At 34.3% G+C, this 26,803-nt stretch overlaps 1 protein-coding gene and 2 long non-coding RNA genes across 5 annotated transcripts in view; 2 read left to right on the top strand and 1 right to left on the bottom strand.

Annotated features, from left to right (window-relative positions):
* LOC114390905 (receptor-like protein EIX2) overlaps window positions 1-26,803 on the top strand; it is a 75,815-nt gene that overhangs the window by 26,967 nt on the left and 22,045 nt on the right. For 2 of the 3 annotated variants that reach the window (XM_028351833.1, XM_028351834.1), the window contains exons 3-4: window positions 2,194-2,272; window positions 17,558-19,529. In XM_028351833.1, the coding sequence (XP_028207634.1) occupies window positions 2,194-2,272; window positions 17,558-19,529 (2,051 nt within the window). Of the gene's footprint in view, window positions 1-2,193; window positions 2,273-17,557; window positions 20,251-21,250; window positions 21,543-26,803 lie in introns of those variants that run through there. The other variant, XM_028351835.1, reaches the window with a different exon arrangement.
* Window positions 10,316-16,424, top strand: LOC114390920. Its single transcript, XR_003662031.1, has 3 exons — window positions 10,316-10,358; window positions 14,110-15,091; window positions 16,307-16,424. It is a non-coding gene; the product is annotated as an uncharacterized LOC114390920 (long non-coding RNA).
* On the bottom strand, window positions 21,981-23,166 carry LOC114390928. Its single transcript, XR_003662039.1, has 2 exons — window positions 22,943-23,166; window positions 21,981-22,614 (listed from the first exon to the last, which is right to left on the bottom strand). It is a non-coding gene; the product is annotated as an uncharacterized LOC114390928 (long non-coding RNA).

Raw genomic sequence — 26,803 nt, 5'->3', positions numbered from 1 at the left:
GGTGAAATGGGAGGATTTTGTTTGAAGCAATATTAATTTTATGGGAGGATTCCTAAATAATATAAAATTCACTCATTTTTTTCATATTTATTTATCCAAAAAATATAAAATTTCCACCTCGTTCCTCTTTTATTTCTATCTTTTTTTTTTCTCTCATTTTTTTTCTATTTCATCTCTAATCCAAATAAAGTGCAAAAGTTGCGGATGAGTTAATCTTTTTAAAAGTTTTTTTTTCAAAGTGCAGTTTTTTGTTTTCATAAATTACAAATTTTGTGCTTATTATTTTTCTAATTATTTTAAATATGAAATTGCCTTACGATATACGATCAACTTTTTTGACCGGAGACTTTTTCAAGTCTCTCCTTGATATATATCGTTTAGAATGTTACATTATTTTTTAAGTCTTTTTTTATTTAATTGGTTATATATTAAATTGAAAAATAAAAAAAAGTGGGAACTATGTAGGAATTGTGCCATTGTTGTGTGGTTATCGTGACTTTTACTCATAAGAAAATATATATTCTAGATTAAATACATTTTAGCATCTTTAAACTGAAAATAATTCAATCGAAATTCATAACAAAATATAGGTCAAGTAATTAGTGTACAAAATCTTGCTCCTAGTATTTGTCATCATAGATTTAGGTTGTGTTTAGGACGATAACTTAAAATATTGTTAATTGATAGATGAAACATTAGATGAAAATAAAACATAAATATCTACTTGCTTATATTTTAGAAACGCCCTAATACCTACTTCTTTTGCTTTTATATTTATAACATAAATATATAGAATATAACATGTATAATATCAATAATATAAAAGGAGCTGATATTTTTTTTTAAAAGGGAAAGAAATAATTATAAAATCAACATAACTAATCAAACTATTTGGGTCAAAAGAAATTTTACATACTTACGTTAAATTTATATTAGTAAATTTAGAGGTAATACAAAATTCTTTTAACTAATTTCGTAAATTTTATTTAAGAGCTGTTTTTTGTTTGATTCGTGTATCACAATTTTTTAAAAATTAAATATCCTAAAAAGATTTTTTTATTTATTAAAAGTATGAATATCTAACACTTTTGTTTTGACTGTTATTTATTATAAGTAAAAAAATAAATGTATTTTTATGTAAATAGGTTAAATATAAAAATGAACGAATAAAAAAAGAATACAAAATAATAAAAAAAATAAATATAAATGCAATTAACACAGAAAGAAATTTAATATATAACAAAATTTGATCAAAAGTAAATTACTATAAATATAAAATTTAAATGATGAATAATCAGTAGAAATGATAAAAAAAAGTTAGATATAGAAAAGATGAATTGATTTAGGGTCATGAAAAAATCTTGCAAGCTTCTATCTTAGAAATGGTAAACTATTTCATATAAAAAGCTATGAAAATGACTGTTGAGACTGATGGGATAGCAAAGAAGACTTGGATACTTGGAAGAAATTATGAGTGGCCCAACTGTTGAGAAATGTGTGTTCCATTAACCATCCCGATGTTATATATATGCATGCCTATTGCCACTGCTAAAGTCATCAGTATCATTCTAATTCTCATATTGAGTGGATTCATTTCATCAATCACTATGCCTTTCTCATCATAACCACCAAAATGCCAACCATTAATCCAGTTCGTTTCAAATTCATGCAAGCCATAATAACATTTATGATGATGATGTTGCAGGTTGTTTGTGCTGAAGAGGAAATAATGTGCATTGTGAGGGAGAGGGAAGCACTCCTCCAATTCAAGGCGCACTTGTGGATGACTATGGCATGCTCTCTTCTTGGACCACTTCTGATTGCTGCCAATGGCAAGGGATTCGCTGCACCAACCTCACCGCCCATGTTCTAATGCTCGACCTTCACGGTCACATCAATTATTCATATGCCTTCAATCGTATCACTGGAATTGCCTCGCAACATTATATCAGAGGAGAGATCCACAAGTCGTTGATGGAGTTGCAACAATTAAACTATTTAAACCTCAGTTCGAATGATTTTCAAGGCAGAGGAATCCCAGAGTTTCTTGGTTCTCTCACCAACTTGAGATACATTGATCTGTCAAATTCTTATTTTGAAGGAAAAATTCCAACTCAGTTTGGCTCTCTTTCTCATTTGAAATACTTAAATCTTGCTGTGAATTATTATCTGCAGGGTTCAATCCCACGTCAACTTGGAAATCTCTCCCAGTTGCAGCATCTTGATCTCAGCGCCAATCAATTTGAAGGAAATATACCCTCTCAAATTGGAAATCTCTCCCAGTTGCAGCATCTTGATCTCAGCGCCAATCGATTTGAAGGAAATATACCCTCTCAAATTGGAAATCTCTCCCAGTTGCAGCATCTTGATCTCAGGTACAATTCTTTTGAAGGAAGTATACCGTCCCAACTTGGGAACCTTTCAAATTTGCAGAAGCTTTTATCTTGGAGGATCACATTATTATGATGATGCTTATGGTGGTGCTCTCAAAATTGATGATGGAGATCATTGGCTGTCTAATCTCATTTCCTTAACCCATCTTTCCTTCCACTCCATATCTAATCTCAACACTTCTCATAGCTTCCTCCAAATGATTGCCAAGCTACCAAAACTTCGAGAACTGAGTTTAATTGATTGTAGCCTTTCCGATCATTTTATCCTTCCATTGAGGCCCTCTAAATTCAATTTTTCTAGTTCCCTTTCCGTCCTTGATCTTTACAGGAACAGATTCACGTCATCAATGATACTCCAGTGGCTGTCCAACGTCACTTCCAACCTTGTTGAGCTTGACCTTAGTCATAACCTCTTGGAGGGTTCCACATCAAACCATTTTGGCCGTGTAATGAATTCACTTCAGCACCTCGACCTCTCATATAATATATTCAAGGGTGAGGATTTGAAATCCTTGGCGAATATATGCACCTTACATTCTTTATACATGCCAGCAAACCATTTGACTGAAGACCTTCCATCAATCCTTCATAATTTGTCTAGTGGTTGTGTTAAACACTCATTACAAGAATTGGATTTTACATATAATCAAATCACTGGTTCTTTAACCGACCTTTCAGTATTCTCATCTCTAAGATCATTGGTTCTTGATGGAAAGAAATTAAGTGGAAAGATACCTGAAGGCATCCGCTTACCATTTCATTTGAAATCTCTGTCATTTGAAATAAATTGCTTTGAGCTCACTGGAAGGTGGAATTCCAAAATCATTTGGGAATGCATGTGCTTTGCGCTCATTGGACATGTCTGGTAACAATTTGAATAAAGAGCTTTCGGTGATAATCCATCAATTGTCTGGGTGTGCCAGATTCTCGCTGCAAGAATTAAACTTAAGAGGAAATCAAATCAATGGTACGCTTCCTGACCTTTCAATATTTTCTGCCTTGAAAAGAATGAATATTTCAGAAAATCAATTACATGGAAAAATTCCAGAAAGTAACAAATTGCCATCTCTGTTGGAGTCTTTGTCAATCCGATCAAACATTTTAGAAGGTGGAATTCCAAAATCATTTGGGAATGCATGTGCTTTGCGCTCATTGGGCATGTCTAATAATAGCTTGAGTGAAGAGTTTCCAATGATAATCCATCACTTGTCTGGATGTGCTAGATATTCATTGGAACTATTAGATCTAAGCATGAATCAAATCAATGGCACACTACCCGACCTCTCAATATTCTCATCTTTAAGAGTATTATATCTTGATGGAAACAAGCTAAATGGAGAGATTCCTAAAGATATTAAATTTCCACCTCAACTTGTGAAATTAGATATGCAATCAAATTCCTTAAAGGGTGTGCTCACTGACTATCATTTCGCTAATATGTCTAAGTTAGACATCTTTGAGTTATCTGGCAACTCTTTATTGGCATTGGCATTTAGTCCAAATTGGATTCCACCTTTTCAGTTGAACCACATAGGATTGCGATCTTGCAAGCTAGGTCCAGTATTTCCCAAATGGTTGGAGACACAAAATCAATTTGGGGATATTGACATTTCAAATGCTGGAATAGCAGATATGGTTCCAAAGTGGTTTTGGGCTAATTTAGCATTCCGAGAATTGATTTCAATGAATATTTCATACAATAATCTCCATGGTATAATTCCTAATTTTCCAACAAAGAATATTCAATATTCCCTAATTCTTGGACCAAATCAATTTGATGGCCCTGTTCCACCATTTTTGCAAGGTTCCATGTTTCTTGATTTATCCAAAAATAAATTCTCATATTCTCTTTCATTTTTATGTGCTAATGGTACAGTTGAAACTTTGTACCAATTAGACCTTTCAAATAATCGTTTCTCTGGAAAAATTCCGGACTGTTGGAGCCATTTCAAGTCATTAACTTATTTGGACTTAAGTCACAATAATTTTTCAGGAAGGATACCCACATCCATGGGATCTCTTCTTCATCTTCAAGCATTGCTATTGAGAAACAACAACTTAACAGATGAGATACCTTTCTCCTTGAGGAGTTGCACAAATCTAGTAATGCTAGATATTTCAGAAAACAGATTATCAGGGCTTATCCCTGCTTGGATTGGGAGCGAATTACAAGAGTTGCAATTTTTAAGTTTGGGAAGAAATAATTTCCATGGAAGTTTACCATTGCAAATTTGCTACCTAAGTGACATTCAACTCTTGGATGTCTCACTAAACAGCATGTTTGGGCAGATTCCTAAATGCATAAAAATTTTTACTTCAATGACTCAAAAGACATCTTCAAGAGATTATCAAGGTCATTCATATCTTGTCAATATCATTGGCATGTCTGGTAATCATACATATGATTTGAATGCACTCTTGATGTGGAAAGGTTCAGAACAAATGTTCAAAAATAATGTGTTACTGTTGAAATTGCTACAAATTTCTAGAATATTCTTAAATATAATATGTATGAATATGGTAGAACAATCTAGAACTATAGTGTATATGAATATGGTAGAACAATCTAGAACTATAATGTGTATGAATATGGTAGAACAATCTAGAACTATAAGTGTATGTATAAGATAGAAGAATCTAGAACTATCATGATACTAATCTATCATGAAAACTCTAGAAAGACCTAAAGTAATGTAGAAACATTCACCACCATTGAGAGGTTGGTGACTTGAGCCTATAAATAGGCAATTGGTATGTTGTAATTGATCAATCCAAGAAATCAATGACATAACCTTCTTTCTAAAACAATTCTCTAAAACTATCAACTATCAACTATCATCTAACCAACTACCAACAGTGGCATCAGAGCTACGTTCGGTCATACATTGGGCGTAGTTATATTACCTACCTACCATTCCAAAATCCTCTCAACTACTTCAAAAATTTCCTTTGTACTATTAACCCACTCTAATAATATTTTTTCTAAGCTATGGATAACACTACTCAATCGTCAACTATTTCTGTCCCTATCTTCAATGGTGAAAATTATGATTTCTGGCGTGTTAAAATGGAAACATATTTTTCATCTCAAGATTTATGGGACATAGTAGAAGAAGGCTTCACCATTCCCGCGGATACTTCAGCTCTTAATGCATCTCAAGAAAAAGAGTTGAAGAAAAATAAACAAAAAAATTCAAAGGCGTTGTTCACCTTGCAACAAGCGGTGACTGATCCAATTTTCCCAAGAATTATGGGAGCTAAGACTGCCAAAGAAGTGTGGAACACATTGCAGGAGGAGTTTCAAGGAAGTGTTAAGGTACGTGCCGTTAAAATTCAATCTCTAAGAAGAGATTTTGAACTATTGAAGATGAAGGAGTCTGAGACAGTTAAAGATTACTATTCTAAAGTTAAAGAGATAGTTAATCAAATGAGAGCTTTTGGGAAAGATATTCTTGACAAGAAAATTGTTGAGAAAATTCTAATTACTATGCCCCAAAAGTTTGACCCAATCGTGACAACGATTGAGGAAACCAAAGATCTGTCCACTCTATCAGAGACAGAACTTGTGGGCTCTCTTGAAGCATATGAGCAAAGACTGTATAGGCATAAAGAAGATACAATTGAAAATGCCTTCCAGTCAAAGTTTAAATTTCATCCCCAAAACAAAGAAAATGGAGGAAAGAAAAATTATGGAGAAACTTCCAGAAGAAGAGAAGGTTCTAGGAATTTCCTTAAGAACAAAACAGATAAAAATCCTCCATGCAATATATGCAAAAGGAAAGGTCATGCAGAGAAAAATTGTTGGTTCCGTAATATGCCACAATGCAACCATTGCAAGAAGTTCAGGCACGTAGAGAAAAATTGTCGCAACAAAAATAGGCATCAAGCTAATATCGCAGATGAGCATGATCAAGAACAATGTACGTTCTACGCCACTCAAGACTCAATAAAAGAAAAGGGAGGAAGCTGGTACTTGGATAGTGGATGTAGCAATCACATGGCCAAGGATGAGACTATTTTCAAAAGTATTGATGAGTCTGTCAAAGTCAAAGTTCGACTGGGAAATGGAAGTGTGGTTGAATCAAAAGGCAAAGGCACTGTCATGGTGGAGACAGATAAAGGTACGCGACTCATCCATGATGTCTTACTAGTTCCCAGCCTAAAAGAAAATCTTCTAAGCATTGGCTAAATGATGGAGAGAGGCTACACACTTCACTTTGAAGGAGGTGTATGCAAAATCTTAGACAACAAAAATAAAAGGTCTGAGATAGCCCAAGTAAAGATGAATAAGAGCAATAGAAGCTTCCCTCTAAATTTAAAATATGCAACAAACATTGCCATGAAGGTACAAGTTGATGATTCATGGCTATGGCATCGAAGATTTGGCCACTTCAACTCACATGCCTTGAAGTTGTTACATGAGAAGAACATGATGAGAGATCTTCCAAGCATAAAGGAGAACAATGAAGTGTGTGAAGGATGTCTTCTTGGTAAGCAACACCGATTTCCTTTCTCAACAAGTGGAGCATGGAGAGCGAAAGATCTATTGGAGCCGATACATACGGACGTTTGTGGACCAATGAGGACGCCATCACATGGGAACAACAGGTACTTCATACTCTTCATTGATGACTTCTCTAGAATGACATGGGTATATTTTCTAAAAGAAAAATCAGAAGTCTTTGGAGTATTCAAAAAGTTCAAGGCCCTTGCTGAAAATCAAAGTGGAAAACGGATAAAAGTACTAAGAAGTGATCGCGGCAAAGAGTACACCTCTCGCGAGTTTGAAAGATTTTGTGAGGATGAAGGCATTGAGAGACAACTTACAGTCTCATATTCTCCTCAACAAAATGGAGTGTCCGAGAGAAAGAATCGCACAGTTATGGAGATGGCTAGATCGATGCTCAAGGAAAAGGGACTACCTAACACATTCTGGGCAGAAGCAATCTACACTGCTGTTTACATACTCAACAGATGTCCAACTAAGTTTGTAAAAGACAAGACTCCAATTGAAGCTTGGAACGGGAAGAAGCCATCAGCAAAGCACCTAAGGGTCTTTGGATCTATATGCTACATTCATATTCCAGACGTGAAGAGGCACAAGCTTGAAGACAATACTATACGAGGTATCTTCCTTGGGTATAGCAATATCTTTAAGGGCTACCGTGTCTACAACTTGCAAACTACGAAACTCGTTATCAGTCGAGATGTTGAAGTTGATGAATATGCTTCATGGAATTGGGATGAAGAAAAAGTGGAGAAGAACGTTCTTATACCCGCTCAACTACCTCAAGAAGAAGATGAGGAAGAAGACCCAGGTGAACCACCTTCACCTCCACCACAACAACAAGATCAAGAACTATCATCACCAGAGTCTACTCCAAGACGAGTAAGATCTTTGGTGGACATATATGAAACCTGTAACTTGGCCATACTTGAACCTGGAAGCTTTGAAGAAGCGTCAAAGCAGGAAGTATGGGTCAAGGCAATGGAAGAAGAGATACAGATGATCGAGAAAAGCAACACATGGGAGTTAGTAAATCGTCCCCATGGAAAAGATATCATTGGGGTTAAGTGGGTCTATAAGACAAAGCTCAACCCTGATGGCACCATACAGAAACACAAGGCGAGGCTAGTAGCTAAGGGTTACTCACAGCAACCCGGAATTGACTACAATGAGACATTTGCACTAGTAGCTCGTCTTGATACCATAAGAGCTCTAATAGCTCTTGCGTCACAAAAAGAATGGAGTATCCATCAACTAGATGTCAAATCCGCCTTCCTTAACGGCGTACTTGAAGAAGAGACCTATGTGGAGCAGCCACAAGGATTCGTGTCTGAAGGCAAAGAAAACAAAGTGTTAAGACTAAGAAAAGCACTCTACGGTTTGAAGCAAGCACCTCGAGCATGGTATAGCAGAATCAATCAGTATTTCATGGATCGAGGATTCAGGAGGAGCAAGAGTGAGCCTACACTTTACATCAAGTCTCAAGGTCAGTACACTCTCATACTCTCTCTATATGTAGATGATCTTATCTACACGGGAAACAATACTAAGATGATGATGGAGTTTAAAGAAGACATGATGAAGACCTTTGAGATGACTGACCTTGGTTTGATGAGTTACTTCCTCGGCATAGAGGTAAGTCAGAGAAATGAAGGGATATTCATCTCGCAAAAGAAATACACAAAAGGCTTACTTAAGAAATTCAAGATGTATGGTTGCAAACCTGTTGCTACTCCACTCATAACAAATGAGAAACTACAGAAGAATGATGGAGCACCAGAAGATGATGCATCCAAATACCGAAGTCTAATTGGAAGCCTCCTATATTTGACAGCTACACGGCCTGACATAATGTATGCTACAAGTCTTCTATCAAGATTCATGCAAAGCCTAAGTCAAATACACTTTGGAGCAGGAAAAAGAATTTTGAGGTATCTACAAGGAACAAAAGAGTTCAGTATATGGTATACTACCGAAACCAACTCAGAATTACTTGGCTACACCGACAGTGATTGGGCAGGTTCAGCAGATGACATGAAGAGTACCTCTGGCTATGCTTTCTCACTAGGATCGAGAATGTTCTCTTGGGCGTCGAAGAAGCAAGCTACAGTAGCACAATCAACAGCAGAAGCAGAGTACGTGGCAGCTGTTGAAGCAACGAGTCAAGCTATATGGCTTCGTAGGATACTTGAAGACATGGGAGAAAAACAAGATAAGCCTACTAAAATCAACTGCGACAACAAATCAGCAATTGCAATGGCGAAGAATCTAGTTCATCATAACAAAACAAAACACATAGCAATCAAGTATCACTTTATCAGAGAAGCTAAAGCAACTAAAGAGATCAAACTCGACTACTGCAGAACAGAAGATCAAATTGCAGACATATTCACGAAGGCTTTGTCGAGACCAAGATTTGAAGAATTACGAGCTATGCTCGGAGTCACAGAAATTTACATCAAGGAGGAGTGTTGAAATTGCTACAAATTTCTAGAATATTCTTAAATATAATATGTATGAATATGGTAGAACAATCTAGAACTATAGTGTATATGAATATGGTAGAACAATCTAGAACTATAATGTGTATGAATATGGTAGAACAATCTAGAACTATAAGTGTATGTATAAGATAGAAGAATCTAGAACTATCATGATACTAATCTATCATGAAAACTCTAGAAAGACCTAAAGTAATGTAGAAACATTCACCACCATTGAGAGGTTGGTGACTTGAGCCTATAAATAGGCAATTGGTATGTTGTAATTGATCAATCCAATAAATCAATGACATAGCCTTCTTTCTAAAACAATTCTCTAAAACTATCAACTATCATCTAATCAACTACCAACAGTTACTACTTTTAAAAAGCATTGATCTCTCAAGCAATCACTTTTCTGGAGAAATTCCACTGGAAATAGAGAATTTATTTGGATTGGTTTCATTGAATTTATCAAGAAACCATTTGACCGGAAAGATTCCTTCAAATATTGGAAAGTTAACATCACTTGACTTTCTTGATTTGTCAAGAAACCATCTAGTTGGTTCAATTCCTTTGAGTCTTACTCAAATTGATCGACTGGGCATGTTAGATTTGTCACATAACAATCTATCTGGAGAAATTCCAACTGGTACACAATTACAGAGTTTCAATGCCTCATGTTATGAAGATAATCTTGATCTTTGTGGACCGCCACTAGAGAAATTGTGTATTGATGGGAAGCCTGCACAGGAACCAATTGTTAAACTTCCTGAAGATGAAAATTTGCTTTTCACCCGTGAATTTTACATGAGTATGGCAATTGGATTTGTTATAAGCTTTTGGGGCGTTTTTGGCTCAATCTTAATGAATCGTTCTTGGAGACATGCTTATTTCAAGTTCATAAGCAATTTCTCAGATGCTATTTATGTCATGGCAGCCGTGAAAGTTTTCAAGTGGCATCACAGAGGATAGCTGGTAATAATATTTTAGTCTTCATATATATACTTCATTTTCCTTTATATGATAAATATATAGCTGTCACAGACCTTAGTTTACAACTAGATGACGTTTTTCTCTTTTGTTTTGACCTTTAGACCCTCAATTAATAAAAAAGCAAGTATTCATCAACACGAACCTTAGTTTACTATCACACTGCAGGTAAACAAGTTGTAGTTCGGTTTTCTTCTTAAAAGAAGACTAGCTACAACATATATGATATATATATATATATATATATATATATATATATATATATATATATATATATATCTTTTAATGAACTAGTTTTAACTAAAGATGAAGAAGCAGTTATATAATAATGAAAAAGAAAAGTGGAAAATGCATGCATGTTTGTTTTGCACTTCCGAAATCTAGATTAGATTGTTTATAAAATACTAATTTGAAATTTAATATTCTAATAATGGTACGGCGCTTGAAAATATATATTGAAGGAGTTGTGTATATATATTCGAGGAATCTAAATCTTGATATTTTAAATATTCTTACCTAATAAGTTCAAAGAGTCTAATTACTAATTAGTATTAACTTCAATGTGTTGGAGTTTTACATGGGCATATATTAATATTAATATATTTAATTTTATTTATTTTTATACCATTTCATATTAGTTAAATAAATTAAAGAAATGATTATTAATATTGTTATATTAAATTGAGTAGGCTATAAAACTTCTTTACACTAACATTTCATATTAAACAAATAAAAATACTTTTACCTATTTTCTAATCCCAAAATAATAGCTACATACAAATAAAGTATATTTTTTTCTTGATATATATTTTTCCTCCTTGACAACTCGGGATTTAAGCTGTGGTATACGGGAAAAAACAGATTAAGAAATGGGGTAGGGATTATTGTGGACAAGGAGTGGAAGAAGGATGTCGTGGATGTAAGAAGAGTAGGAGATCGTATCATAACCTTAAAATTGGTAGTGGGACAGGACACCTTTAATGTTATCAGTGGGTACGCACCTCAGGTTGGGTTAGCAGAACACTTTAAGGTAAAATTTTGGGAGGATCTAGAAGGGGTACTCCAGGATATACCCCAAAGAGAGAAAGTTTTCCTAGGAGGGGATCTCAATGGACATGTAGGTAGCGTGGCTAGAGGTTTTGAGGGGGTGCATGGGGGTTTTGGCCTAGGGGAGATGAATGGGGAGGGTAAATCCATCTTGGAGTTTTCGGAGGCTTTGGATCTTTCTATAGCCAATACATGGTTTAAGAAAAGAGCGGAACATCTTATCACTTACAAAAGTGGAGGGACATGTTCTCAGATAGATTTCTTCCTTATCAGGAAGTCTGATAGGAAGTATTGCTTGAACTATAAAGTTATCCCGGGAGAGAGCTTGACTACCCAACATAGAGTTTTGGTCATGGATGTAAGAATTAGAGATAGGGCAAAGAGAAGAAGTCCTATGGTAGCACCAAGGATCAAATGGTGGCACTTGAAGGGTGAGAAACAAGGAATCTTCCAACAAAAGATATGGGAGGGATGGTGTGGACAATCACAAGGAAGTGCAAATGATATGTGGAACAAGATGTCCCAAGAGATTATTAAAGTGGCTAAAGAGACGTTGGGTGAATCTAGAGGTTTTGGACCTAGGGGTAAAGAATCGTAGTGGTGGAATGAAAGTGTTCAGAGCAAAGTTAGAGTAAAAAAGGAGTGTTTCAAGGAGTGGTCTAGGTGTAGAAATTCTGAAACTTGGGATAAGTATAAGATAGCTAGAAATGAAACCAAAAAGGCGGTGAGTGAGGCAAGAGCCCAAGCTTTTGACGGACTATACCAAGCTCTAGGAACCAGGGACGGAGAAAGATCTATATATAGGCTTGCTAAGGGTAGAGAGAGGAAGACTAGAGATTTGGATCAAGTAAAGTGTGTTAAGGATGAAGAAGGCAAAGTCTTAGTGCATGAAAAAGATATCAAGGAAAGGTGGAAGGCGTATTTTCACAACTTATTTAATGATGGATATGGATATGACTCTAGCAGTCTAGACACAAGAGAAGAGGACCGGAACTATAAGTACTATCGTCGGATTCAGAAACAGAAAGTAAAGGAAGCGTTGAAAAGAATGAGTAACGGTAAGGCGGTGGGGCCAGACAACATACCTATTGAAGTGTGGAAAACTCTTGGAGATAGAGGTCTTGAGTGGCTCACCAAACTCTTTAATGAAATTATGAGGTCAAAACGCATGCTGGAGAAATGGAGGAGAAGCACGTTAGTGCCAATCTATAAGAACAAGGGGGATAACAAAATTGTGCAAATTATAGGGGAATCAAGCTCATGAGTCATACCATGAAATTATGGGAAAGAGTGATCGAACGGAGATTAAGAAAGGAGACTCAAGTTACTGAGAATCAATTTGGTTTCATGCCGGGAAGGTCGACCATGGAAGCGATCTATTTATTACGGCGGGTGATGGAGCAATATCGCATGGACCAACAAGACTTGCACTTGATTTTTATTGACTTGGAGAAAGCGTATGATAGAGTGCCTAGAGAGATTTTGTGGAAAGCTCTAGAGAAGAAAGGGGTTAGGGTTGCATATATTCGAGCTATCCAAGATATGTATGATAGGGTATCGACTAGTGTTAGGACACAGGGTGGAGAGTCAGACGATTTTCCCATCACAATTGGTTTGCATCAAGGATCAACCCTTAGCCCCTACCTTTTTACCTTAATTCTGGATGTCCTCACGGAACAAATCCAAGAGATAGCGCTGAGATGCATGCTTTTTGCAGATGACATAGTCCTCCTTGGAGAGTCTAGGGAGGAGTTGAATGAGAGGTTGGAAACTTGGAGACGAGCTCTAGAAACACATGGTTTTCGCCTAAGCAGAAACAAATCGGAGTATATGGAATGTAAGTTCAACAAAAGAAGGAAGGTTTCTAACTCAGAGGTGAAAATAGGAGACCATATTATCCCTCAAGTCACACGGTTTAAATATCTTGGGTCTGTAATACAGGATGATGGAGAAATTGAAGGGGATGTGAATCATCGCATTCAAGCAGGATGGATGAAATGGAGAAAAGCATCGGGGGTGTTATGTGATGCAAAGGTACCGATCAAGCTAAAGAGAAAGTTTTATCGGACTGCGGTAAGACCGGCGATTTTGTACGGAACAGAATGTTGGGCGGTCAAGAGCCAACATGAGAATAAAGTAGGTGTAGCGGAGATGAGGATGTTGCGGTGGATGTGTGGTAAGACTCGACAGGATAAAATAAGAAACGAAGCTATTAGAGAGAGGGTTGGAGTAGCGCCTATTGTAGAGAAGATGGTGGAAAATAGACTTAGGTGGTTTGGGCATGTAGAGAGAAGACCGGTAGACTCTGCAGTGAGGAGAATAAACCAGATGGAGAGAAGACAAACAATTCGAGGCAGAGGAAGACCCAAAAAGACTATAAGAGAGGTTATAAAAAAGGATCTCGAACTTAATGATTTGGATAGAAGTATGGTACTTGATAGAACATTATGGCGGAAGTTGATCCATGTAGCCGACCCCACCTAGTGGGATAAGGCGTAGTTGTTGTTGTTGTTGTTGTATATATTTTTCCTCCTTATAAATACTTTTACCTATTTTCTATCTCACGTTCTACTTTTTGATATAGCTTTTAGTGTTGGTGATTTTCTTGGCATTCCAATTTTTTCTCTATTCTTTTATTATTTCTAGTTGAAGACAAATTTTGAAGGATCGATATTTTAATTTTTGGCAGAAAAATTCTGAATTGTAGGTGCCAGCTTGTTGAGGTGGAAAATGCAAAGAGACACTTTTAATTTGGAGGTGAGAAGGCATCTCTCACAGTTGGATTTGGAGACCGAGAGAGAATTAAGGAAGGCTTCTAGAGCTTGAGGGAGCCAATTGTGATTGTGATCCATCTAGTTTATTTTCCTTTTTAATTTCTAAGCATTTTGTTTGTAGTTGGCCTTTAAATCTGAACTGGTTGTTTAGTATGAAGTTGATGAATCTTCATAATAATGGGAACTGAGAGGTTTGGTTATTGCTTCTTCATTTTTGGGTCATGCTCTTTGATTATGTAGAAATAGAAAACCGTGTTTGATCTAGGGATTTTGTTGTGCTTTTGTACATTAGTCTCATGATTTCATTTAAGGAATTAAGTTATATGAGATTAAAAGGATTCATTGCCAAGGAATTGAATGTCAATTACCGCAGCAAAAACTGATCTTAAACTTGGGCAAAGTTGTTTGGACTAGGTGGAAATTGGGTTGTTACTTCAACAATCCGTAAAATCAAAACTTAACTGTGACAGGTGTGAGCACTATGTCCCTTCTTTGAGCAGAGTTGGCAAATAGTGTTGGAGTAGGAAGAGATAAGATGCTTGCCAAATAGTGCATGACGATCCACACGTCCTTTAGAGAAGATGTGTGTGGTAGAACTTGTGCTTTTCTGGGAATCATGATATCCCTGTGACATTTGGGATATAGTGAGACATTTGGGCATGCTTTGAGTTCAACATCTCTGATGAAGGACTTCTTTCTTTGTTAAAGGTATCATTGAGGATGAATGGTCACAAATCCAAAAATAAATGTCGCATTCCACAATCTAAAGGAAGTAAGTGAGCTGTTGTTTCTTCCTCGAACCTCCTTCACCATACAAATCATTCCAGTGCTTCAACTCATTCATTACAGATCCTTCTGATGCAAAACTTGCAGCCTCTTGCATTTAATCAGATATCCGTAAGTTTATGAATTTACAAAGTTTACCGCAAACCCAACATCTTTTCTAAAGTTTATCGCCACATTGGGACAATGACAATATTATTTACAAAAGAAATAATAATAATAATAATAATAATATGTTGTGGAAAACATAAATCATATTTCTTTTTTTTAAAGAAAATAAATTCATATTTCTTGTTTTCAGTGTTACTTACAAAAATGTTACTTTTGAGTCCTATTCTCAAAATTTTAAATAAGAGAGAAAAATGTTGTAAAAAAGTATACCAAAAAAGTTATAATTTTTTATTAAAAAAAGATAAGATGTTACTTCCATGTTTGGTTTGGTTTAAAATAAAAATTATGAAACTTAAAAACTGATTATCAAGAAATAACAATAGGTTTGGGGAGTAGGCTCATGCATTGATCAGTAATAAAGAAAAAGCCAACACCTATCAAATTCTAATTCAGAATGTAAACAAAACTAAACCTGGATTGGATTAGAATAAAAAATACCCAAACTAAAGTAAAATCGTCGTTCAAGTATATAGTATACACATCTAGAGAAACAGCACCAAAGTTTCAAGATACAACCATTAAGTTAGTTCCGGTTCAAGTTGTCATTTCAGCGAACACTATAATTTTCAAAAGCAAAAACAATTCTCCCTAATTACCATCACCAAGTTTGGTTGGCGACAAACCTTATAAGTTTGAATGGTTTAAGACTTAGGATTTTCTTCGGTGCAAGATATGAAGATCAATAAATATTGTCTGAATTATGAATTATATACTATCACAGATTTAATAATAAAGTAGTCTTATTATTCTTATAATTAAAAGAAAAAAATATGTTATCTTTTATTTTTTATATAAAAGACCGTACGTAGGTAGTATATTATACAGAACTTACATAAGCACCACTTTTGTTGACACAGAATTCCTTCAAAAGAAATTATCAATCAAAATCAATGAAGTAATAGTCTGTATATTACGTTAGCAAAATATAGACAAAGGTCAATGTGGGTATCTTGCGAATTTTCTAAGTCTTTTTGTTTTGTTCCCAAGTACAAAGTCTATTTATGGGTCATGTCACTTCACAAAATTTTCCACATTTGTTGTTTAGCGCAATGACTGGAATCTTAAATTCTAAGTCTTTATGGTTTTGTTTGGTTCCTACATAGTCATATAAATGGTCATGTCACTATAAAAAAAATTTCACATCTATTATTTTTGTAGGTAGTGCGATGACTGGAGTATTTTCTACGTCTTTCTTTGTTTTGTTCCAATGGAGTCGTGTAAGGACCATATTACTTATAAAAAAATTTCATACTTAATTGTTTTTTATGTAATGTGATGTTGATTGGAGTGCTTCTTAAGTCTTTCTTTGTTTTGTTTCCGGAAAGTCATACAAGGGCATGCCACTTAATAAAAATTAATTTCCAATTCTCTGTTTGCAAAGTCAATAAATTTATTCTAGATGAAGATATATAATCACAGAACATTTAGGAAAGCTACACAAATGGATGAGAAGATTTAGAAGTTGTTGCGGAAGATGCTGTAAAGGAAAATACTTGAGGAAGCTCTGTTATGAATTAAAATTAAAAATGAGACCAAATAAATTCAGACACGACATAGGCTTCTCTTGGTATTTTTTAATTTGTTAAGTACAAGGAATACTTTGTAATTAACATATTCTGAATCCAACATATAGCAAAAATTGATGAAATAGAAAATTCCACCCTGTGACGTAATAGAACTGCAAATGATGTAACTATGATAAGTCTTATGGCACAAAATATTAATATGAACACGTACTCAATTTGTAATTCCTTAGAGATTAAGGTGTATATATATTTCCAAAAAAAATGTCAAGGGAGGTTAAAAAGAAAAAGAAAGGGGTGTATATATATTAAGTTTTAATCTCAATGATATATTATTTTTAATCTTAAACCAATATTTTTTATTTTTTGTTTCAATTTTAGTCTTCAAACCGATCTTTCTCTTAAGATTCTGATATGACTCATCTCCCCTCAAACAAATAAAACACACAATACACTTTATTTTGAATCTTTCTCCCCACACAGACAGAAAAAAAAAGGGCTCACACCATTCACATTTTTACATGTATAATAGAATATAGTGGCTTTTTCCAATTTTTGAATGTCATTACTCTTTTTAAGTATGATATTCTATTAGCTATATTTGTCAATCATTAAGAATATGTCCAGCAACGTTATATCAGAGGAGAGATCCACAAGTCGTTGATGGAGTTGCAACAATTAAACTATTTAAACCTCAGTTCGAATTCTTTTCAAGGCAGAGGAATCCCAGAGTTTCTTGGTTCTCTCAGCAACCTGAGATACCTTGATCTGTCACATTCTGATTTTGGCGGAAAAATTCCAACTCAGTTTGGCTCTCTTTCTCATTTGAAATACTTAAATCTGTCTTGGAATTATCTGGGGGGTTCAATCCCACGTCAACTTGGAAATCTCTCCCAGTTGCAGCATCTTGATCTCAGTGGGAATTCTTTTGAAGGAAATATACCCTCTCAAATTGGAAATCTCTCCCAGTTGCAGCATCTTGATCTCAGTTGGAGTTCTTTTGAAGGAAATATACCCTCTCAAATTGGAAATCTCTCCCAGTTGCAGCATCTTGATCTCAGCTACAATTCTTTTGAAGGAAGTATACCGTCCCAACTTGGGAACCTTTCAAATTTGCAGAAGCTTTATCTTGGAGGATCATTTTATGATGATGATGGTGCTCTCAAAATTGACGATGGAGGTCATTGGCTGTCTAATCTCATTTCTTTAACCCATCTTTCCTTGCTCTCCATATCTAATCTCAACAATTCTCATAGCTTCCTCCAAATGATTGCCAAGCTACCAAAACTTAGAGAACTGAGTTTAACTGATTGTAGCCTTTCCGATCATTTTAACCTTTCATTGAGGCCCTCTAAATTCAATTTTTCTAGTTCCCTTTCCGTCCTTGATCTTTCCTTCAACAGCTTCACGTCATCAATGATACTCCAGTGGCTGTCTGGGTGTGCCAGATTCTCGCTCCAAGAATTGAACTTAAGCGGAAATCAAATCAACGGTACGCTTCCTGACCTTTCAATATTTTCTGCCTTGAAAACATTGGATCTTTCACAAAATCAATTAAATGGCAAAATTCTAGAGAGTACCAAATTGCCACCTCTGTTGGAGTCTTTGTCAATCACTTCAAACATTTTAGAAGGTGGAATTCCCAAATCATTTGGGAATGCATGTGCTTTGCGCTCATTGGACATGTCTTATAATAGCTTGAGTGAAGAGCTTCCAATGATAATCCATCACTTGTCTGGATGTGCTAGATATTCATTGGAACGATTATATCTAGTCAAGAATCAAATCAATGGCACACTACCCGACCTCTCAATATTCTCATCTTTAAGAGAATTATATCTTGATGGAAACAAGCTAAATGGAGAGATTCCTAAAGATAATAAATTTCCACCTCAACTGGAGCAACTAGATTTGCAATCAAATTCCTTGAAGGGTGTGCTCACTGACTATCATTTCGCTAATATGTCTAAGTTATACTTCTTGGAGTTATCTGACAACTCTTTATTGGCCTTGGCATTTAGCCAAAATTGGGTCCCACCATTTCAGTTGAGCCACATAGGAATGCGATCTTGCAAGCTAGGTCCAGTATTTCCCAAATGGTTGGAGACACAAAATCAATTTCTGAAAATTGACATTTCAAATGCTGGAATAGCAGATATGGTTCCAAAGAGGTTTTGGGCTAATTTAGCATTCCAAGAATTGATTTCAATGAATATTTCATACAATAATCTCCATGGTATAATTCCAAATTTTCCAATAAGGAATATTCAAGATTCCCTAATTCTTGGATCAAATCAATTTGACGGCCCTATTCCACCATTTCTGCGAGGTTCCCTGTTTCTTGATTTATCCAAAAATCAATTCTCAGATTCTCTTTCATTTTTATGTGCTAATGGTACAGTTGAAACTTTGTACGAATTAGACCTTTCAAATAATCATTTCTCTGGAAAAATTCCTGACTGTTGGAGCCATTTCAAGTCATTAACTTATTTGGACTTAAGTCACAATAATTTTTCAGGAAGGATACCCACATCCATGGGATCTCTTCTTCATCTTCAAGCATTGCTATTGAGAAACAACAACTTAATAGATGAGATACCTTTCTCCTTGAGGAGTTGCACAAATCTAGTAATGCTAGATATTGCAGAAAACAGATTATCAGGGCTTATCCCTGCTTGGATTGGGAGCAAATTACAAGAGTTGCAATTTTTAAGTTTGGGAAGAAATAATTTCCATGGAAGTTTACCATTGCAATTTTGCTACCTAAGTGACATTCAACTCTTGGATGTCTCACTAAACAGCATGTCTGGGCAAATTCCTAAATGCATAAAAAATTTTACTTCAATGACTCAAAAGACATCTTCACAAGGTCATTCATATTATGTCCATACCAATCACATGATTCGTAATCAAACATATGATTTGAATGCACTCTTGATGTGGAAAGGTTCAGAACAAATGTTCAAGAATAATGTGTTACTACTTTTAAAAAGCATTGATCTCTCAAGCAACCACTTTTCTGGAGAAATTCCACTGGAAATAGAGAATTTATTTGGATTGGTTTCATTGAATTTATCAAGAAATCATTTGACCGGAAAAATTCCTTCAAATATTGGAAAGTTAACATCGCTTGACTTTCTTGATTTGTCAAGAAACCATCTAGTTGGTTCAATTCCTTTGAGTCTTACTCAAATTGATCGACTCGGCGTGTTAGATTTGTCACATAACAATCTATCTGGAGAAATTCCAACTGGTACACAATTACAGAGTTTCAATGCCTCATGTTATGAAGATAATCTTGATCTTTGTGGACCACCACTAGAGAAATTGTGTATTGATGGGAAGCCTGCACAGGAACCAATTGTTAAACTTCCTGAAGATGAAAAATTGCTCTTCACCCGTGAATTTTACATGAGCATGGCAATTGGATTTGTTATAAGCTTCTGGGGCGTCTTTGGCTCAATCTTAATAAAGCGTTCTTGGAGACATGCTTATTTCAAGTTCATAAGCAATTTATCAGACGCTATTTATGTCATGGTAGCAGTGAAAGTTTTCAAGTGGCGTCACAGAGGATAGCTGGTAATAATATTTTAGTCTTCGTATATATACTTCATTTTCCTTTATATGATAAATAGCAGTCACAAACCATTGTTTACAATTAGATGGCGTTTTTCTCTTTTGTTTTAACCTTTAGATCCTCAATTAATAAAAAAAACAATTATTCATCAACACGAACCTTAGTTTACTATTACACCGTAGGTAAACAAGTTGTAGTCCGGTTTTCTTCTTAAAAGAAGACTAGCTAGAACATATATGATATATCTTTGAATGAACTAGTTTTAACTAAAGATGAACAAGCAGTTGTAATGAGAAAGAAAAGTTGGACGCGCATGCATGTTTGTTTTGTATTTCTGAAATCTAGATTAGATTGTTTATAAAATACTAATTTGTAATTTAATATTCAATAATGATACGATGCTTGAAAATATACATTAAATGAGTTGTATATATATATTCGAGTAATCTAAATCTTGATATTTTAAATATTCTTATCTCAAAATGTTTTTTAACATGACTACAAATCATCTTTTGGGATTTTTTTAATCCCGTAATATAAATGTTTTTCTAAAAAGCATATAATAAGTTCAAATAGTTCAATGTATTGGATTTTTACATGGGATCTATTAAAATTAATATATTTAATTTTATTTATTTTCATGTCATTTCGGGGTATTAGTTAAATAAATTAAAGGAATGATGATTGTTATGTAGGTTATAAAACTTCTTTACACTAACATTTCATATTAAACAAATTAAAATACTTTAACCTATTTTCTAATCGCTAAATAATAACTCAATATAAATTATATATATAAATTTCTTGATATATCTTTTTCCTCGTAAGTTATTAAGTGTAAAATAGAAAATAAGTTTGAGGTAATTTTTCTATCTCATTTTCTACTTCTTTATATAGCTTTTTGTCATGGTGCTTTTCTTGGCATTTCAATGTTTTCTTTATTCTTTTATTACTTCTAGTTGAGGACAAATTTTGAAGGATCGATATTTTAATTTTTGGCAGAAAAATTCTGAATTCTGGGTGCCAGCTTGTGGAGGTGGAAAATGCAAAGAGATACTTTTGGAGGTGAGAAGGCATCTCTCGCAGTTGGATTTGGAGACCGAGAGAGAATTAAGGAAGGCTTCTAGAGCTTGAGGGAGCCAATTGTGATTGTGATCCATCTAGTTTATTTTCCTTTTTAATTTCTAAGCATTTTGTTTGTACTTTAGCCCTTAAATCTGAACTAGTTGTTTTGTATGAAGTTGATGAATCTTCACAATAATGAGAATTGAGATGTTTGGTTATTGTTTCTGGATTTTTGGGTCATGCTCTTTGATTATGTAGAAATAGTAAACTGTGTTTGATCTAGGGATTTTGTTGTGCTTTTGTCCATTAGTCTCATGATTTAATTTAAGGAATTAAGTTATATGAGATTAAAAGGATTCATTGCCAAGGAATTGAATGTGAATTACTGCAGCAAAAACTGATCTTAAACTTGGGCAAAGATGTTTGGAGTATGAAGAGCTACGATGCTTGCCAGATGGGTAATGCTAATTGCACCCTCTGGTAGAGTGGTGTGAGCAGCGGTGATTGGCAAAGTTGGCACTGATGGAGGAGTGGTGATTGAAGTGCTCATCACGCTTGAGATACATCTCATAGTTCTGCAATTTAACAAATATCTCATCAAAAGAGGGCAAGGTGTTTTGCCAATGACGTAGCCTTCAAGGTCACGAATAAGCTTAGACTGATACCATATAGAGAATGAATAAGTTGTTTATTTTAAACACAATTTGAGTACAAGGCAGCAACATTTATAAATTTGTCTGTTACAATTAGATAAGATAGAAGCTTTCTAATTTTAATTATTAAGCAGTACAGTTGCACAATCAATTTACAAAATTCTGATTATATAATACAGCATACCTAAAATGTTTGGTGTAAAATATTCCTACTTCCTACAAAGCCATTGCATCTTCCAAAACCATGCATGACATAATATAAATCCCCTAATACAGGTGCTCATTTGTTTGTAGACAACCCAAACGAAAACCGAGAACCCATTCCCAAACATAGTGCATGACGATCCACACGTCCTTTAGAGAATAGATATGTGTGGTAGAACTTGTGCTTTTCTGGGAATCATGATATCTCTATGACATTTGGGCATTCTTTGAGTTCAACATCTCTGATGAAGGAATCCTTCCTTTGTTAAAGGTATATATCATTGAGGATGAATGGTCACAAATCCAAAAATAAAAGTAGCATTCCACAATTTAAAGGAAGTAAGTGAGCTGTTGTTTCTTCCTTGAACCTCCTTCACCATACAAATCATTCCAGTGGTTCAACTCATTCATTACAGATCCTTCTGATGCAAAACTTGCAGCCACCTGCATTTAATCAGATATCTGTAAGTTCATGTACATGGGAAAAGATATTCTATTGGAAATACACACTTTCCTTCTTCCACTTGTGTGAAATTGTTAGTATGAAATCCTTGGTTACAACTTGCATTTACATGTTACCATTTTAAGTGGAAATAAAAATGGATCAGATGACTCTAGTGCCATATATCCATCACCGTATTCAATTGAACCAGCATTTTTGAATTCCTGGATTTTAACAAATATCCACTTTTAAATACTTCATGCAGTATTGTACAAATGCCCAAATCAAGTACTCCATAGCCATTTGAGTGAAATTTTAAATTCACCCTACCTGAGTCTTAGCCTCTCTCATGTCTTCCATGTTTAAAGGCCTCAGGGTAATTTCTTGTTCTTCCTTATCTTTATTGTTTGAAGCATCTTCAGAACTTTGGCCTTCTGCTTCTCTTTTCTTCTTTTCCTAATATATCGTGCAATAGATATTTAGTTAAGCTCATACCAAAGTTTGCATGGACATAGATGTTAAACTTAAAATAGTAGAAGTTGTTTAACAACTACCATGTCTGATAGGGATGTCACCAGGGGGTACGAATGACATAGGGGGTCTGCAGGAAGTAAGCACCAAAGGTCCAAGAGGATGGAACGTACAGCATGGTTGGCATCATGCATCATGCATATATGCACCCTACGTAGGAAAAGCGCAAACCATATGATAGCATCGTGTCTTCTAGAAGATGCCTGGGTAGTGAAATAAAGGCATATTTGCTGTTAGGATATTTCTGATTGCGTTTATGTTTTCCATTTTTGCTTGTCGGACTTGTCCCCTCTATAGCAGCTATATATATGTAAAGAAATGGTGCTTCGAGGATATCAGAAAAATATAGCAGAAAAGTTCCTGCAAGCAAGAAATTTGCAGGGATAACCTCTGGTCTTATGCGCTTCTCAAACTCGTTGTCAGGAACTTCCTGCAAGCAAGAAATTAGTATATAGTAACACAAAAAAGGGGGAAAGTAAAAGGAAATAAGTTTAGAATTTAAATCATACAGCTTCAGCTGCATGGCTAGTAAAATGTTGAGAAAACCAGCGAATTTCCATTTATAAACCAGTGAATTTGCTATTCATTTATTGTTTCTTATCTCTGTTACTACATGGGTAGAATTTGATAGGTAAGATTAAGGAGCATTTTACAGTTTAGCCTGAGAAAATTTATCTTACCGCTTAATGGTGTGTTTGACAATCTGTTCACATCCAAGATCAGTAACTAGAAAACCTGGTCTCGTAATTAATGGTGTGTTTACCTAGTCATTGGACAAGTATTTACCTATTGGCAGATATAACTAGCTTTCCATTTCCAGTTCGTTTGAAATTAATGGTGTGTGTATAATAAATTGTTTAATATTATTTTTGATTTCAAATAATATATATATATATATATATATATATATATATATATATATATTAAAAGAGATATTATTTTTGTGATACAATGGCTAAGTTGCTTTCATAAATTATAAAAGAAATATGAGATTTATTACCAATGAATAACTAAATGTGTAAATGTAGCATGCTAATTAAGTGGTCGGGTGATCTAGTGTTTATATTCAATATTTTATTTTAATAAAACTATGTCCTATGTAATCTTTTAAAAATTTGGATGAAAAGTTTTCAAGATAATAAAATAAAATAGAGATATAATTAGAGAAAATAAGTTGTGTATTAATAATGTTAAATTATTTTATATTGTCATTCAATTATTTACTAATGTGAATATGATAAGTTTGTGAAGTTTTACAAAAATTATATTAAAATTAGTTAATAGTATTAAACTATATTTCCATTGTATAATCATTAAATTAATAATTATTGATGTTCAATACTTAATCCAAAAATATTGGTGATCTCCATTATTACTATAAATGGTTTTCTTATAAACTATTGTGATTTTAATCTATCATTAACTTTATGTTATTATTCTTATTGCTTCAATCTCTAGAAATTTCTTTTTATAGGTATAAGAATTTTATTTATTTTCATTTACACATTTTGGAAACTAACATTCTATTTTTCTTTTCTTTCTTTCCTTCTTTCTTTTTTTTTATTTTATTTTAATTTTCAGTCCCTACACTAGCCCTCTTGGATGACTCCAATGTATAAGCTTGTTAATGCTTGGAAAAAGACAATAAGTTAGAAAGTATGATTGTTTAACATTTCTTCAGTGTCAATTGAGATACTTATATATGTTTCGATAGTTTTAAGAAGACTCTAGTTTTATTAACATTATGTTTGTAATCAAATATAAATTACAATGTATTATATTAATAATTTACCTGCATCTTTCTCTTAATCAAAATTTCGGTTTGACAAAAATATTATTGAGTTAAACATTTGATAAGGGTCTCATTTTCAATTTTTTAAGGATAAAAAAATTAAAAAATTTCTTGCACATATTTTGAATGAATGAATCTATCATAATCATTTTTTCATAACCAAAATAATTTGACACCATATGTTTCAATTATATGGAGATCACTCCAATTTTCAAACTATGCATGCCTTTTATTTTAAGAAATAACCAATAACAATAATCTATATTATTAATTATTAATCTATACTAATAATAAACAAAATATCTTCATTTGGTATCCATATTACATTGGATAATTTTACCTTTAAATTATTTCTTATTTTGGAATATCTTTAATTTTAAAACCAAGGAAAATCTCAAGATTGCAACCACTGCACCTAAAACGATGAAAAATCACACTATTATGACCACTATTCAAAAACACAACATTCAAATTCTGTAACGGGCCACAGCTACTCTGTATCACTATAGTGCACTATTAGTAACCAAGTTAAAAACATTTTGATGCAATTCAACTATGTCCCTTTCATCAGTGTAACGATGGAAAGTTAATATTGTGACTACTCATTTGATGTTGTGATAGATGTATCCTTGACCTAATCATAGATGAAGGTGCGTCATTTAGAAACTAGGAACCTCAACTAATGTGTTAATTATATAGGATGGGGAAATTTGAATAGATCAAACAGAAATTCTGAATATTACTAATCATGGATCTGTGAACTAAGTCATTTCAAGCATAATATGTGCTTGTAAAGTGAAACAAGAAATTCTTTTTTATTCCATACCATTCATGTTATTTAGAAGCCCATTTTTCTCCCACAATAATTGCTTCGAGTCTGAAACTGCTACACGCAAACAGTTCAATACAAAGAAAATAAAAATATACTCAAATTGAGAAACCAAAGCTCTAATGTGAGTGGAAATCATGCCTTTGATGGTGATTCACTAGAGCTGGCAGCAGGGGTATGATTCCCCTGATTGAGATGTAAGTGCCTCTAGGGTCTTGGCAAATTCTGTGGAGAGGAACAAAATATACTCAAATTTTGTTGTGAGCAAGAGAGGATTTTTTGTTTTCACTTTTACTACAAAAATGTTACTGCGTCCTATTCTCAAAAATTTGAATGAGTGAGAACGATGTTCTCAAAAAAGATTCCAAAAAGGTCAGAATTTATTATTCAAAAACAGAGGATCTAGTGAAAACAATGTTGTCATTGGATATTTCTGGTAACAAGTTTAGTGAAGAACTGACAGTGATATTCAATAACTTGTCTGAGTGTCCTAGATACTCATAGCAAGAACTGAATCTAGGTTGGAATAAAATCCACGGCATACTGCCTGAATTCTTAATGTTTTTTGAAGTTGGAAACATTGGTCCTATCAGGGAATCAATTAAAGGGTGGAGTTCCAAAATCACTTCAAAATGCAAGTTATTTGCTCTCACTGATGCTATCCAATATCAGTTTGAGTGGAGATCCTCCACTGATAATCCATAACTTATCTAGATATATTGGATACTCATTGGAAGAATTAGATTTGGGCATGAATCAAATGGCACTCTTCCAAACACTCTCTCAGTGTTCCCATCTTTAAGAAGATTGTACCTTTATAGGAACAAGCTAAATGGGACAATTTCTGAAGATGTTGGATTTCCAGCTCGCCTAGAACAACTAGATTTGAGTTCAAACGCTTTATCTGATAACTCACTGGCTCTGGAATTTAGCCAAAACTGGGACCTATGTTTTCAATTGAATTAGATAGGATTGAGATCTTGCAAGTTAGGTCAGACATTTCCCAAATGACTTTAGCTATCTTGAATCAAATCAATTT

Source organism: Glycine soja, chromosome 16, assembly GCF_004193775.1.
Source record: "Glycine soja cultivar W05 chromosome 16, ASM419377v2, whole genome shotgun sequence".
Classification (NCBI taxonomy): Eukaryota; Viridiplantae; Streptophyta; class Magnoliopsida; order Fabales; family Fabaceae; genus Glycine; species Glycine soja.
This window is presented reverse-complemented; position numbering and strand designations above follow the sequence as displayed.